We start from the raw sequence: 16,229 nt of genomic DNA on the forward strand, positions 1-16,229 counted from the left end.
GCAGCACGACGAGTCACTGAACCGCTCACCCCCCCCCCCCCCCCGCAGCACGACGAGTCACTGAACCGCTCACCCCCCCCCCCCCCCCCCGCAGCACGACGAGTCACTGAACCGCTCACCCCTCCCTCCCTCCCTCCCTGCAGCACATACGAGTCACTGAGTCCGGACTCACTAACCCGCTTTCAGCGGCAGCAGCCACTCGACTCGAGCCTGGGGGGGGCCCTTCCTCACCAGAGCCGAGGGGCTGCTGCCCCGCCCGTTCTGTTTGTCTCATAAGGATCAATAATAGACTAAAAGTAAAATCGATATTCAGTCAGTTAGTCCACCGATTATTCTGAAGATAAACTTTAGTGTCCGGACTTAACAGAAACTATTTAATGCCGCCCTTTTTATTACAGTATATAATTAAAATTAAAAAATATATTTTTGGAATATTGGCGGAAACATAATAAATAAAAATAAAGATGTAAAACTTTTTTATTTAATGCTTTTGCACAAGTGTATTGTATACTATATGTATTTTTAGTCTAATGCTGCACTGTTTGAACACATTTTTTGCTTTTCTATTTATATTTAATTTATGCAGAGAACAAAAAAGAAATATGTTTTTTCCCTTTCAGAACTCCTGATCTTTCCCTCTTTTCCCTCAATGACATTTATTATTTCCCTGTTTCAATCAGCCATTTTAGCAGCATAAATTGGTAGCAGGTGAAACTTGTATTCACAGTATATTTCTATGTACCTTCTGGGTAACTGACTCAGTGACTCAAATGACTCAAATGAATCGATTCACTTTAGTGAGTGATTCATTCAAACCCGATTCAGTAAAAAGAATCATAGTTCCCATCACTACCACATACAGTCCCCGTTGGGCTTTTTAATCCGGCCCACCGAACTTGTCCAAATTCTATCATTAAATTGTATTATAATTAAGCCTCATTCATTTTACCTTTTCCCCATAATGCGACCTGTAAAAGTCCAAATCCTTTCCCAAATGTAATGGGTTTTACATGTCATTAGTTCATACAAACACTCCATCTGTCCCTGGCCCTGCCCCTGCCAAATTTTAGAACCCATTGTGGCCCCGCAAGTCAGAAAGATTGCCCAACTTAAATCCCATAGTAGAAGTAGGTACAGCATTCCAAACTTCCATCTGCACGGAACGTTTCACACTGAAATTTTACATTGGTAATTAGTTAAACCTACATGAGCTCTGGTTCAGATGTTCGTTTGAGACTTTTAGATACATTTTAGTGTTTGACAGACTCAATCTGTAGAACTGTGGACCGTTGCTTCTCTGGATAATGTACTGCAGGCACTATTTGCTCATGCTCCCCTGAGGACAGCCGCTTACACATAAAACCACGCCTGACACAACATTACTCCTCAACGTGGTTGCTTTCACAACTACTTCCTGTTTTGTCGGCAGTCACACGGCAGACCCTCCACCGGAACGAAAGAGAATACACAATTCATGATTTTCATAAAACTTTAATTCAACCGTTTCATGACTTAACAAAAGAGTACATGAGAACCTCCGCGGTCCAACTGAATCCTGGCCATCTCCAAAGCTGTGTGTAAATTCTGATTGTAAATTAATGTGCAGAAGCACAACAGCTCATCCATCACATCTCCAGAGTACAATTGATATTCAGAATCATAACGCTTTATTAAACAGTTGTTATAAGTTATCTTTCTCCTTTAAGTTAAATTTGCTTCATAATAGAAGTTTGACTTTTCACTAGGGGGAAAAAATAAAAATAAAAAAAGCACACATTACATACAGTATAGCTCAACCCACAGGCTCGGGATGCATATTAGTATTATTTCTAATAGAAAAGAAGCCTCCCTAAGATGTTCGTTATTTTGGCGGTTGGCTAGGAACAGGATCGTTTTTTTTCTGTTTCATTTTGCTTGTTTCAGGCACCTCATTTTTTTTTATATTAGCAGAAGAGCTTAAATGGAAAACAAAAGGAAAAAGAATTGTATAAAAAGGAACTGCAGATTTCAGATGCCATGAGGAATTCTGCACCTGGGATAAATTGCTTACGTGGAGAATGTGAATACCAAAAAGGCATCTAAAAGGCTCCAGACTGGTACAAGTAAATCCCATTATTAGATCAACTACTTTGACATACATTTCTCTCACACACACACACGCCATGCTCTCATTTCAGCTCTTCAATAAAGCATTTTAAAAACTGCTCAAAAAAACGAGCAGAGAAGAATCCTTAGTTTAAGCTCGGACATATGAGAAATATGATCCTCCTTATGGAGGGAGCTTTGCTTTATGCGTCTTGTAGGAAAGCATACAGTAGTGGAAACTTTACATAATGAGACCATTTCAAGTTTCCAGCATTCAAGAAGCAAAAAAAAAAAAAAATATGAAAGAAAAAACAAACTAACTGAGCAGACGCTCGAAGACATGCCAAGGACAGTCGCACTCATTCTCTCGGGACTGGACAGATTACAGGTGCAGAATTCCAGATAAAGCAGTTTCAAAATAAAGACAGCCGTAAAGTCATCGGTCTGATTTAGAGAAACGATGACTCTCAGAAAGAAATACCTCCGGTTTCACACAACGAATTCTAGGATAGAGCACACACATACACACACACTCTCAGATCCCATGTACACTGCACTGTGGAACTCTTATCAAGTACATCATACATGGGAGGCAGGAAACTGGAATAAGAAGAGTTCCCTTACAGGTGTCAGTGGGGATAAGGATTACACATGCTGATTACTGGATGTGTGCGTATGTCGTATGAGTTTGTGTACAAGCACGTGTTGCGTTTCATTTCCTCATCCCCCAGAATCCCCACCAGCACTCCCAAGGCCAGGCTCCGTATCCCTCAGTCGATCACACCCGGCTGGCGAGTCTTACGTTCCGAGCTGAAGCCCTGCAGAGGAGAGGATGACAGCCAATGGAGCAGCTTGTTTAAAATGGCTAAAAGTAAAACGTAATCCATCGAAAACCCTCCTGTGTATCAACACAAATGGTAATATATCCTGGATAACTGATCATTAAACTCATTTGAACCCATTTGCGTGCGTCTATCAGGTCATTGTTGGCCACGAAGGCAGAAAACTGTTCATGACACGAGTCTACGATTGCTGGATCGACGAGCTACGGTGCATTTCCCTCGGGCGCTTCGGTCTGCGTTGAAAGGATATAATCCAGTTCAGGGTTTCACCAGAGCGCGTAGCACACGAGCCGATTGGGCGGCTCGCACCATTCTAGCACAGACTGGACGTGAGCGTACCTTTGAGTTGTCCGGACCACGGGGCTGCCGAACGATGACCAGACGAGGAGCACTCGTGTCATCAAGCGTGATGCTCTTCAGACGGTTCACCAGCCGATCAGGGCGTGGCATCGCCACCGGTTTGGGCCCCTCACTGTCATTAAAAAAAAAGGATATATATATATATATATATATATATATATATAAACTTAATGCACGTTAAAACTTGGCAAACGTTTGGATAAGCAGAACGTAACGCAGCCCTATCCCGTGGACGGCGGAGCGCTGACCTGACTCTGCGCACATTGCAGGCACTACGTTTCCCCGTTCGCTGATTGAAGACGACAGAGAACTCCACCTCGTCCCCGGGCTGAAGCTCCAAGCCATCCTGCACCTCTTTCACATGGAAGTACAGCTTCTTGCTCTCACCAACCTCATACGTGATGAAGCCGAACTTTAAAAAAGAGCAGCAAAACAGATTCAGGGCACCGCCATTTACGCTAGCAGTTCATACAATGAAATACTCGTGGCTCCCGATACACGTGATGCGTCTGTCACTTACGATAAGAGATTAATAATCCCCACCTGGTCTTTGACGCACTCCACGGCGGCTCTGCGCTGAGGCATCACGTTACAGGCCATCTTCTGGCCGGTTTGGGAGACGGTGCAGACCTGGAACTTCACCGCTTCCCCTTTCTGCAGGCAGCCTGCCTTGTTAACCATTCCCATGATTCCAAACGGATAGCTCTGGGCTTCACCCCCCGCTAGATAAAAAAAAGATGGGAAAGTTCTGATGCGCTCTTGATTTCCCCAAACCAAAGAGAGCGACTTCTAGCGGCGCTGTAGCAAACCTTCGTCTGTGACTTCGATGAGCCCCTGATATTCACTCTGTGAGGGATCCACGCTGCGCAGAGGACGGATGACTTTCCCCGCCATCGCTGCCGCGCCGACATCCTCCCCGAACACACTCGCTTTGTGGGGACACAGTGGATTTAGTTAGGAACAGCTTCACCTCCACTGCTACGCTTTGAAATACCATGGCTGAAGAGGCCAACGCGGCGCATACCTGCTGCCACTTTGTTAACCTTTTCAGCGCTGACTTTGTTTCCTTTGCCCTTGGACAGCGTGTACTCCACAGTGTCGCCCAGCTCCAAGTTCTCCAGATCGCCGCACATTTCACTGAGGAGAAGAGGAAGCATATGACGGATGCCATTATTCAACCTCAAACAAGCTCATCTAATAAAAATAAAAAGTATATTAGAGCTTAAACCTCTACCTGTAGTGAAAGAAAATCTCTTGGTCGTGATTTGCCGTCTCAATGAAGCCAAAGTTGTCCTTCAGCGTGGCGATGAATCCCTGCAGCCTCTTGCCGTTGGGGGCAATCCGCTTGATGACCCGGACGGACACCGCCCTCTGCTGGCCGGTCCGCTTCACTTCATTGACGGAGAACTCCACCTTAAGCGGACAAATGACGAATTACAAGAAGAAAGCTTGATTCTTGTCATCGATCACGAATGCTGCACACAACACGAACAACGACATTACACGTTCACCCCATCATGAGGGGCTCCTTGAAACAAACATCACACATGCATATACATGCAGGCGCCTTGTGGCATGCGGAGAGGCTACCACCAGGCACCAGCCCCCCCGGGACTTGAACCGGTAAGACATATTTAGCAGATTAAACAAGTCCATTTTTTCTATTTTAATACCTTGTCTCCGATCTGCGGGTTGCCCCCCCCTTCCAGGTCCTTGCTATGGTACGGCACCGTGAGCTTCACTCCACAGTCTTCATATGCAATAACTCCTTCCTCGGCTTCCTACGAGAGACAACAATGAAATCTACATTACTGCCCTTACGCATGACCAACGACGGTTAATCCAGCCGCCCAGCGCAAAAGTCTGATGTTAATAATTAATCACTTTCACCTGCACTGTGAAAAGACAGTTTGAGGCGAATTAAAAAGTGGTAGATGGCATTAAAAAAAAAAAAAAGCATACGAGAGGAGTCTGTGTAAGCAAATGGCAAATGTGGAACCAGAGAATGCTGAGCATTAATCCAGTTGCCGTCACTTGGGAAAGACCAACAGCAAATGAGAAATGCGTTGCCCCCGAAAGCCACACTGGACACGTGGACGACCGCCTCATCGTTAATTGTGCAGCCCGTCAACACACTGAATCAGTGATACAAAGACTCCAGGTTTCTAAGGGTTAATTGGTGTTAAAATAGCATGCCGTGATATAAAGCAGTTGAGAAGCCAAGAAGGCTGCAGAGACCAACACCTTTACCCTTGAAAAACGAGAGCCATCCATGACAGCACCGACTGCCGGCATCTCATTTGTAAATCCAGCTTTTAAAAACGGCATTATTTACCATCTGATTGTTTACCTCAGAATCAAGTAATGCTCTTCAACTACTGTTAGTGCAACCAAGAACCAATCGCATCCTTTTAGACTACTGATGCGGCTCCATGCACAAGTCCTACCTTAACTTTTTTCTAACCGACAAGGAGCATGAACAGCACGAAGTCATTGGAGGAGAAAGCAAAGGGAAAAATCAGAACTACAAACATTTCAGAAGCGGTGTAGATGGTGTGTGGGCGTCTTTCACGTACTGGGATATTTGCTGGGAGTACCTTCTCCTTGCTCTTACTGGGACTGGCGTTCTTGTTGGTGGCTGCCGGGACGTCCTTCTCCACCACACCCACGAAGCGCTGTTCAGACTGGGTGTGGAAGGAGACGGTGCCCTTGGCCAACTTCTTGATGCGCACGGCATGGTTCCTCTGAGCAGACAGCATATCCTGCAAAAAAAACAAACCAAAACAGGACATTTACTTATAGCTACCGACGGACAAGAACTATAAATCCTTAACACGAAACACACAGGGACCTACAGGCACAACCGTGAACTCCACTTCATCCGAGATGTGCAGCTGGGTCTCCTCTAAAACTTCACTGAAATGAAAGAACATCCTGGCATCCCGATCCACACACTTAATGAAGCCGAAGCCGTCACGAATAGCTGCGATCGCCCCCTGCAAGAAGAGCGAGCGACAGGAATGAACCGATCTGGCCGGTGTCACCCGAGCGGCGTCAAGACCAGCGCGGAGGAAGCGCTCACCATTTCACGGGTCTCCTTGGTGAAGTTGAAAGTGTTCGAGAGGATGTCGATGTTGGTGGCCCTCTCCAGCTTGTCTCGCCGGTCAGTGGAGATGTTGAACTGAATATGATCTCCTTCCAAAAGCGTAACCTTGGACTTGGTGTCCTTCTCGCCAAACGGCAGCTCCTTGTCGGTGAAACCAATCCGAGCACTGATTCTCCCTGGCAGAGGGTCGTTCTGTGGAAGCAGGGGAGACGTTATGGAATAGAAAGCGTTTATTGTCATTGGAGGTCCAGGATGAGTTCTTTGGTTTTAGTGGTGTTCGGTGAAAGGCTGTTCACCGAACACCACGCCTTGAATAAATAAATTATTCCTTGAATAAATTAAACCTGTCATCTACGTACCTGATTTTTGGTGGGAATTTTAGGAATGACTTTCATGACGGTGCCTTCGAACTGCTCAATGCTGATATCCTCAAAGATGACCGTTCCTTGGGGGAGCAGCCTCACATCTGTGGCTACTTCTTTACTCTACAGAACCCAAGATTCTGAATTATAAATCTTACATGCATTCAGGCTGGTCAGTGAAGATACGGGTGTCAAGGTCGGATGCAAAACACCAACGTTTCTGTCCTTGATGGTGAACTCGACGTCATCTCCAGCCTGCAGAGCGTCCAGATCACCCTTGAACTCACTGTAGTGAAAGAAGATCTCCTTCACCACATCTGCCCTCTCGATGAACCCAAACGCCTCCTGAAAGACGAAGGTTTGGTTCAATTCTGGAACAAGGGCATCAACTAGAGTCAAGATTTTAAACCAGACTGGCAAACGAGCCGTCCGTACGGCCCAACTGCTAACTGGGAAGAAGGGTTTTACTCGAGAGAGGCGACCAGGAACCCGACGGTCGCGAGGCAGGATCAAGGGAACACTCGTCGGGTGCGTTGTATGTTTCATCTCACCCCAGCGACAGATTCAAGTCAGGGGCTCTCACCTTTGTGGCGCACACCACGCCCTGGCACCTCATTTGCTTCTTCTTCACGAGCTGAATACTACGAGCACTGACCGCACCGGTACTGAAACACACGAGCAGCCGCTGTAAGAACGGGTTACGACGGAGACACCGGCCACACGGTCTAAAGACTTACTGTTTGTTGGTCTCCATGTAAAAGCTGACCTTGTCGCCCATGTCAAGGTGGATATTACCCTCCACATCCTCAGCGGTGTAGGTGAGGTAAAACACTTCCTGTGGAAAGCCACACCACTGTTAAAAAAAAAAAAAAAGCACAAAAGAAAACTTTGGTGTCTGCTTGCTTGCATGATGAGTGGACAAGGCTCGTTTCTAAGAGGAAAGACGAAGCTTCGGTCATCCTGCCTCTGAAACATGAATACAGACGGTCCCTCACGCAACGACGAGGAGTTAAACCGGGCTTTCTGAAACTCAACAGCATGCGTTTAGCGACAAGGGATCGCTGTTACGATGAGCGGAATGCACTGGCTGTGGAGTTGGGAGTAACTGTACAGCATAAACGGCCTAAACGTACACAAATACGAACAACTTCATCGTTAAACAAAACGGAGGTTTCGCTTAACATTCATTTAGCAACGTTGTTCAGCGAGGACAAGCCGTAACGCAGAAACGCACGCATTCTTCTCACCCCATTCCTTTCGTAGCAGACACTGCCGGTGGGCACCTGTCCGGGAGCAGATTTTCCATCCAAATTCACCGGCACTGCAGAGACGACCTGCGAGAAAAGGAGGGCAATGCAAGTAACGACCATTAATGTATTGCACTCTCAATACTCAGTTATCGCAAAGCATAATTCCAACATTTCTGGGCAAGTGATGGAGGAAATGGCTCAAATGGCTAGTGCCACAGCTGTGGCGATTAAGAGGCACACACACCTGATGGTGCTTTACACACCGTCAGGTCTCCTTTATGACCAACAGGCGTGTTGCTAAACCAATTACTGGCGAGTGAATGGCGTGAGCCGCACCTGCCGTGCGCTCAGCGCCTGATTCAGCAGCAGGTATGCACCCTGTTGGTCTCTTCAGCCATGACACTCGAAAGCACAGCGGTAAAGTTGAAATCGTTTCCAGCTGTGTAAATCCACAGGTTTCCACAAAGCGAGTGCGTTTGGGGGAGATGTTGGCACGGCAGCCATCGTGGGGAACGCCATTCGTCCTCCGCGCAGTGTGGATCCCTCACAGAGTGAATACGAGGGACTCACCGAAGTCACGGACGAAGGTTTGTTACAGCGGCGCTCGAAGCAACGCTTTGGTTTGGGGAAGCCAAGAATGCACCAATAATAAATAAAAAGATGCACTGCTCTGGTACGTGGCATGGAGAGAGAGAGAGAGAGAGAGACCTGCTGCTGTATCAGACTGACCGAGAGCATTTACACAGACAATACACCCATTCAGAAATCAGAATCAATCACACATCCATAATGAAAAGAAAATTTAACAGCGCCAGCAAACTTCCATGCAGAAACAATGAGCCACTCTGACAGACAAGGGCAAAAGCAAAAATAAAACGTTGTTCTTAACTGGATGAATATAACCATGCAGCATAGTAAAGGGATAGGCGTGCAGGTCTGGCCCCACCTGGCCCGAGATGCGCTCCTCTGGCAGCACCTCCGGCTTTATCTTTAGCAGCTTCACTGCTATGGGCTTGCCAGTGCGCCTGTCAGAGGACACTTCAAACTCTACGTCATCTGAGGAGGCGAGCAGAAGACAACAAACCTTAGAACCGCTTCAAGTATCTGGGGCGGGGGCAAGGGGAGCATTTATGATTGGGCCCATGGAATCTTACCGCCTATTTTAAGCTCCTGCAGGTTGCCATTGTACTGGGAACAGTGGAAGAAGAGACGAGCCTGACGTTCGGAGCACTGGATGAACCCATAGGACGTGAGGAGTTTTTCCACCACCCCAGTTTCTCTGATACCAGGCCCGGTTCCGTTAGCGTACGCAGTGTGCCCGTTGTTGTGGAGCATGCCCGGATCAAAACTCATCTGAGGACAGGAAGAAAGGAGTGTTCAAAATCAGCAAGCAATAGATCAACACGAGGCAACCAAAGTGATCACAAATTAATGCAGTGGTTAATGCCCACCTAAGGATACACCCCCGCCCCCAAAAATTAAGTTAAATACAATTCAATCATGCAGGTAAAGCGAGGGGGGAGTGGCGAGGGGGATAGAGCCAAAGTAAATCTGCATTGGGCCGTCCCGTCGTCAGTAGACGCAGCTACACGACGTCCCGAGGAGAATCTCAGGATAGTTTAACCACCGAGGAAAAATGCGAGTCCTTTCCTGGGTTCGGATTTCATGCGTTAAAGCTGGAATTCGTTCATTTTGTCGACCATTTATTTACGGTTAGCAAAATGTTTCAAACTCGTGCACCTACCTCTACGAACCATTGGCTACACTGGAATATCTGGTCAGAAATCAGCCACTAGATCCCGGGCGAGCTTTTTTGCCTTGCTCTCCACACAACAAACCATGCGTTTAGCACAATTCACAGCACATCAGCGCTGTTTTAGTCAGTGAGCACTGCCACGCACGGCGTCTTACTGATCTCTGATATAAGGGGGTCCGCTTGCGTTTTTTATTTCCTGGGTGGGGGTGGCACGAGACGGAAGCAGAGCGGGGGATAGGCATGGGATCACTAGAGGTAGATGGGCCAGAGTTTCGAGACTCCGGCGGTTCGGAAGAGCCCCTTTCCATTGATGATAGGAACTGGAGTGGCTGTTGGGAGTCAGTCATAGCATTTAACTTATCTTTATCTTTCATTCAGACATAAAAAAAGAGATGTCTAGCGGTTGATCCGGCCCATTTGCTTTCCAGCACTTGTGAAAAATATTATTTTTGACCTTGCTAATTTGGACATATTTCACATCCAGCAACACAAACAGCAATCTCCTTCATCTTCTGCATTTAATGATCCACCCCCCAACGCCCCCTTTTAAATCCGTCACAGCCACCAGCAATACTCAAACATGAGAAAATCCCGACGGTGCATAAACACCGAAGCTCCTCAGCACCAACGGCTCAGGTACGGTGACATCACATCAAAGCATCAAGATCATCATTACCACGTGGTTCAGAATAGGTATGGATGCACAGAGAAGTCAAACTAAAAATGGAGAAGACTAACCAACTTATTGGTGCAGCCTATTGAGGGATGTGGCTCAGGTGCAGAGTCGCAGAATGTTACTCGAGGTTGAGCGAAACAAAACTACAGAAGATGCAACCAGAAAATGCAAATGATGGGTCAAACAGCAATCCATTTACAGTGGAATGATGGGTTATGGGTTGTGAGGGAGTCCCAGAGAAGCCTCTTTTGTTCGACCTTATCCCAATCAACAACTCCGCATTGATACGCGATCACAATTCAAGCGTTTACCCTGTAGTTGCATTGCCTTGATTTTGATGCCATCAATTACTGGAATTAATGTGAACCAATATATTAAGTTATGGACACCTCTTCAAGACTTGTGCTGATGCCAAATGTCTATTTTAATGCGCAGAACGTCCCTCATCCATCAACGATAAACTGAGTAGAGGCTAGTCTCAGGAGCCCGGGAAAGAATGAAAGAGGGTAGGTAGGCCATTCACAGCAAGAGATGCAGGGCAAAGTGGGTGATCGATGGGGTGGGGCACGTAGAAGAGGAGGTGGGAAGGTGGAACTTACGGATCGGCCATATGGAGACAGGCTGAGTCCGACAGGGGAGGTGCTGCTCAGGTCAGCGCTAACAAACGCAGTGGGTGGCGACGCAGGCAAGGTAAACTCAACAAAGCCTTTCCAGGGACTGCCCATATTTTCCCATAAACTGCGACCGAATTTGCTTGAGTACTTTTTTTACTTGTCAGAATTTTGTGCTTGAATGTTAAGTACTAGTTGTATGTAACCAGCCAAAAGACACACCGCCGGATGTCTGCAAGGGTGAAGAGAGGAACAGACATAATGGGTAAAGGCAGAGAGGTCAGCCAGTGTCACATAACGAGGGAAACGGCCGTGGGCTACGATTCCCCAGAGAAAAGGTCAAAAATCAGGCAGGGTGCAATTTTAACAACGCTAGAACCAGAGAAAAAGGGTGTAGGCCGAGTGTGGACAGGCATCTGAGTTATCACCAAACAGAAAACTACAAGTGTGACCATTACTGGCTAAAGAAGAGTCACCTTTATCAGACGATACACGCAGAGGTCACTGACATGACATCACTTGAAATGCTAGTTCTCCTTTCAGAGGTGTTTTTTTTACAGTTCAAGGCATCAGTGAAATGGTCCACAGCAAACCAGCACTAAGATACAACCATTTATACGATGCTGAACCGATGAGGCCACAAACCCAGATCAAATATCAATTAGAGCCATTTCAAGAGCAGTGTTTGTACATCTTTGTGTTCTTATATGGAACAGAGAATTTACAATTCAAGTTCTGAATTCATGCCTGTGTAGGTTTCTCTCCCATCACAAAGAGTGATTTACCATCAGTGTCTGAATTCAGACTTAACTTTCATCCTTTTTGGGAAGTACATTTATTCAGACACGACACAAGGACTTAAGCCAATACGAAGACTCTCGGGCAGTGCAGCGACTGAGACCCACCTTTTCTCTTATCTTGAATCTTTTGAGTTCTCAGGATGTCGGTGACAGGGCAGGTCCTGCAGATCTTTTCATTCACACAAGTTGAACACGCTTGTTACAAATTTCTGGCACAAGTTCTAGACGGTTGCATGAAGCATAAAAACGGGGACAGATCTAGGCTTAAGAAAAGGCAAACGCAGGTGCAAATCCACTGCTTAGGAAAAAAATAGATACAATGAGAACAGCATGAAGAGGAGAGACAGGAACTATGGGAGAAAAAAAAAGCAGACAGCAGCCTCCTCCAGACCCCGGTGAGGTGAGGTGAGGATGAGGAGGGCTAGGAGCAGCGTTGGGACACGTGCTTTGTCAAAGCTGTTGAGTAGGCACAAACTTCTGGCTTCAGATCAATTATCGTCTTCACAGAATACGCTCCGCGTTGGATTGCTTCTGTTCTGCAATTTCAGGGAGGTGTGTGATCTTTGGTCGTTTCAGGATTTGGTTACTTCTTTTCCGTTTTAAAACCTTGAATTGATCCTTTTTTCGCCTTGCATCTTCAAAATTGCAACGTTGCTTGTTTTGGAAGTGTAATCTTCAGTTTCTTTGCAATGATCTGAACTTGAAGCAGTTGCGGTTGGTACAAAAATTCTGTTCCGTTTCACTTCATACTGTTGGGGGAGGGAAAGAGATCTGGTTAGCCGAGGAGAACTTCTGACTCAGACTTCCCTTTGTTAACAAACCCCCTGAACATGCCAATGATTTGGTGAACACAAAAATCAAAACAGTCAAAGGCCTGCAAGCAGCAGAGAAAGTTACATTACAGCATATGTGTCAAACTCAAGGCCCGGGGGCCAGTGTGGCCCACCACGTCATTTTTTGTGGCCCGCAAGAGTTTTGTGCAGAAGTAAAAGTGAATCAGAGTTGATGTGTATTTGTAACCGATTTTTAATCTGTAAATGGGGTTTTAATGTTAAAATTAAACATTTGTTGCTGACTCCATTCTGGATCCGACCCAGATGATATTCAGTGGTGAGGTAGAGCCCCCCCCGCCCCACATGACTGTTAAATTCCCTAAATATCGGTCAATAATCAATGGAGATATTGAAGGGCAAATTACAGAGAGACGCCGGCGATTACATAACCTCGGCGGATATTTTTACAGCAGTAAGGTATCGATATATTTTTAGAACTATGCAATTGCATATGTAATATTTATAATTTAATCAAGTATGTAGTAGTAAATACAGCTATTTAGCAGCATGTTAAGGAGTAGGTACATTTTATTTACATTTACACGATGTTACATTTACAACCGGCCCTTTGAGGGCAACCATAATGCTGATGTGGCCCTCGGAGAAAATGAGTTTGACACCCCTGCATTACAGTGTCAGCTAACAACCTCACATTCTCTCTTGCATAAAGTAACAGCCCCGAGGACCAGCGCGGTTCATTTCTTTTCAGACCTCTAGATTTGTCGCCTGCAGACTCGCATGTTCAAAAATAGGCTTTGCTCAGACGTCTCTGGGATCCAGCCCACAATGTCAGGCAGCTAACCGGCATGCAAGCGCTGTGCGGATCAACAAGTCCTTCTGCACGTCCTCAGTCGGGCCGTGATACGCACTCTCAAAATGAGTTAGAAACGGATACATCAGTAGGCGAGAGCAGGGGGTCGCTGACCTAAATACACAGGTTTGTAAACAAGCTGCGATGAGCCAACGCCGGACACACGATACCCCTCCGGCTGCGGCGGCCATCAGACGCGCTTCTTGGAAATGTTTGTATTGCATTAAGTACTTGCGTGTACTGGGGGTGTCCATTCTATATTCATCTAAGAAGGTACTTTAGTTAGCAGGGATGTCCGGCCTCGCGATTGAATGAGAGGTTATGAGCAGAGAGGGCTTCCGTGAATAACCTCGGAGATGTTGCCACATTTATCAGCTTCAGTGACGCAGACAGAGCCAAGTCCACTGACAGAAGCAGCCACGTGACCTCCCGTCGGACAGCTGAGGTGGCCAGAACATTGCCTGATCCGACACGTTTGTGGTCTCCAACGCGTTTAAAGTCGCATATCAAGGCGAGCCAGCTCATTTTTAACATTACGCGCGGGCCTCGGGTTAGCCTCGTCACTTTACACCGTACAACCACAGTTAAATATAAATCAATGACCCTTTTTTTAAAAAAAAAAACTTTATTAACAAAACTCACCAGTACAAACTCACTGAAAAGATCTTGTACAAAACATTAGCATTTTCCGAGGTCAACATAGAAGGAAATCTAACTGAGTAATCACAACGACCTTGTGTGGACAACACAAGATTAGCATCGAGCTAACGATAAAGTGGCACCAAGCTAATGGCCCCGGGGCGTTTGAAGTGATTCCCGTGAAAGTTGTTTCAACGAGACGACGTTAGTACTGAAAGTTTATTATTTAGTTTGCGTCTTTCCTTCGTCGAAAAAGTTTCGTCTGAAGAACACACCGAAAACGCCCCCCCAACACGGGAGAGCACGCCGAGCGACGCGGAGGAAACTCCCTCCGTCCGCGGCTCAATCCAAAATGGAAACTTACAACAACACGGCGGAGCATCCCCACACTAGAACACACCGGGAAGCCTGTCGACGAGCGGCCCAGTTCAACAAACCCACATTCGTAGGACTTTTTAAACACCACAACAGACTTTTCGGTGGAATATTACATGTGGCAGAACGCAGTTTTTTGAAATTGCTGATATCAAATGACCCGTCGGCGAAACACCAGCGACCCTCAGACCCTCGACACAAGGCAAGCTTCCAACTACCTTTGAACAACTCGAGTCCAAAGCAAATGGCGAAAACCCGAACGCTGTTCTTCACACTCAACCGAAAGATAATCGGAGCTGACGGCGCGGACGGGACAACAAAGAAGCTACCGGGGGTCGGGCTAGGGCTCGCCTCCCGTCGGTGTTTAACCACCACGAGCTGTCCCCGAATACTTCAGAAAACCCTTATTTATTTGGAGCGTTAGTGACAATGGGCCACGGACAATCCAACGCGGCTAATGACGGCGGAAGAGCGCTAGCACGTTCCCGAACCGCTAGCTGCTGATTTACAGCGATGAGAAACACGGCTGCCCCCACCCAGGCCCGAGCCCAGCGTCGGGCTCGGATCAAGAGAAAGCGACCACTCTCTGAGACTCTTTGACTAAAGATAGACCACGGCTCACTAAAACATCCCAAACTAACGTTTGAATGGTGAAATAAAAGGGAATAATCAATAAAAACAACTCACCCCAACAGCTTTTAGCACTGTCACCAGCGCCGCTAGAAGCAGCACGGCACATTACGTAGTGACTGGGAAGACAGCTATCGCGATATTTGACAGCGCGAGGATAACCAAAGAGCCGAAAGCAAGAGCAACCACTTCCGCCGTGTGCCGGAAGTTCAGTATGACAGTGGAGCGTGGAGAACTGCGCGCACACTGCTGCGTTATTGCTAGCAATTTCATTTCATTTATTCATATGCACAATAATAAACATAAACAAAACATTACAAAGGCAAATAATAGTGCAGGAGAGGAAAATAAGCCGAAAGGGCTTATATAAAAATCCTCCCCTCAAGTTCAAATTAACTAAACAAAGTCAATCAATATATATATAAAACAAAAAAAAGGAGATTAAATAAAAGCTAAAAAGGAAAAGATACACGGAAAAACCCAGCAATCAAACTGAGTAAAAGAAAGAAAGAAAATAGAGAGAATAAAATAAAGTAAAATAAAAACAATATTTAACTTTATTTAACTTTCTATCTGTGAAATATTTTTAAACGAAAATGTATACTAATCATTCGAGACCCTGAAGGCAACACGTGACTGGCCTGGTTGATGCCTTTCTCTTCCTGTAGTTGCGTTTCTGAAGGTATAGACGGAGCGTCAGTGTAGCCGCAGGGGGTCAATAAAGCGACTGTGGGGTAAAGGTTGTTGTACAATTATTAGCTCTTAACTCATTAATCATCGTATCTGCAGACTGTTGAAATGCTGATAATACTTAAAGCTATTAAATATGTGTATTAGAGAATTAACACCTCAACTGATGCACGCAGGGTCAGAGTCAGCAGAGTTTTTAAGAGTCTAATCTGAGATGTTCTTTGTTCTTCTACAGAGAGGGTAAAACCGCAGCTGGTAGCCTCCTCGACTCATTTATATAACTTGATTTACTGTAATAAACAACTCTATTTTTATAATATGAAACTATTTATTGAATATCCACCCACATAGCAATAAAGAGGAACCAAATAGAACCTAACATGATCCCAGCTTAGACAGACAA

General features: G+C 46.1%; 1 protein-coding gene across 4 annotated transcripts; it reads right to left on the reverse strand.

Annotated features, from left to right (window-relative positions):
• Window positions 1-1,475: 1,475 nt before the first annotated feature.
• csde1 (cold shock domain containing E1, RNA-binding) lies at window positions 1,476-15,251 on the reverse strand. Of its 4 annotated transcripts, none has more exons than XM_068746874.1 (22): window positions 15,194-15,251; window positions 11,954-12,597; window positions 9,917-10,090; window positions 9,160-9,358; window positions 8,952-9,061; window positions 8,003-8,089; window positions 7,493-7,590; window positions 7,339-7,420; window positions 6,972-7,100; window positions 6,753-6,878; window positions 6,370-6,585; window positions 6,143-6,283; window positions 5,864-6,049; window positions 5,735-5,746; window positions 4,961-5,068; window positions 4,522-4,700; window positions 4,312-4,424; window positions 4,097-4,216; window positions 3,831-4,009; window positions 3,536-3,699; window positions 3,267-3,399; window positions 1,476-2,903 (listed from the first exon to the last, which is right to left on the reverse strand). In XM_068746874.1, the coding sequence occupies exons 3-22, from the start codon at window positions 10,067-10,069 to the stop codon at window positions 2,856-2,858; spliced, it is 2,583 nt and encodes an 860-aa protein (XP_068602975.1). In that variant the 5' UTR covers window positions 10,070-10,090; window positions 11,954-12,597; window positions 15,194-15,251; the 3' UTR covers window positions 1,476-2,855. The 4 variants fall into 4 exon arrangements, with proteins under 4 accessions (XP_068602975.1, XP_068602967.1, XP_068602983.1 ...); XM_068746866.1 differs by having other exon boundaries at window positions 7,493-7,608; XM_068746882.1 differs by lacking the exon at window positions 9,917-10,090 and having other exon boundaries at window positions 7,493-7,608.
• Between the last annotated feature and the right edge of the window lie 978 nt (window positions 15,252-16,229).

The sequence above is a fragment of the Brachionichthys hirsutus genome, chromosome 2 (genome assembly GCF_040956055.1).
Source record: "Brachionichthys hirsutus isolate HB-005 chromosome 2, CSIRO-AGI_Bhir_v1, whole genome shotgun sequence".
Taxonomy (NCBI): Eukaryota; Metazoa; Chordata; class Actinopteri; order Lophiiformes; family Brachionichthyidae; genus Brachionichthys; species Brachionichthys hirsutus.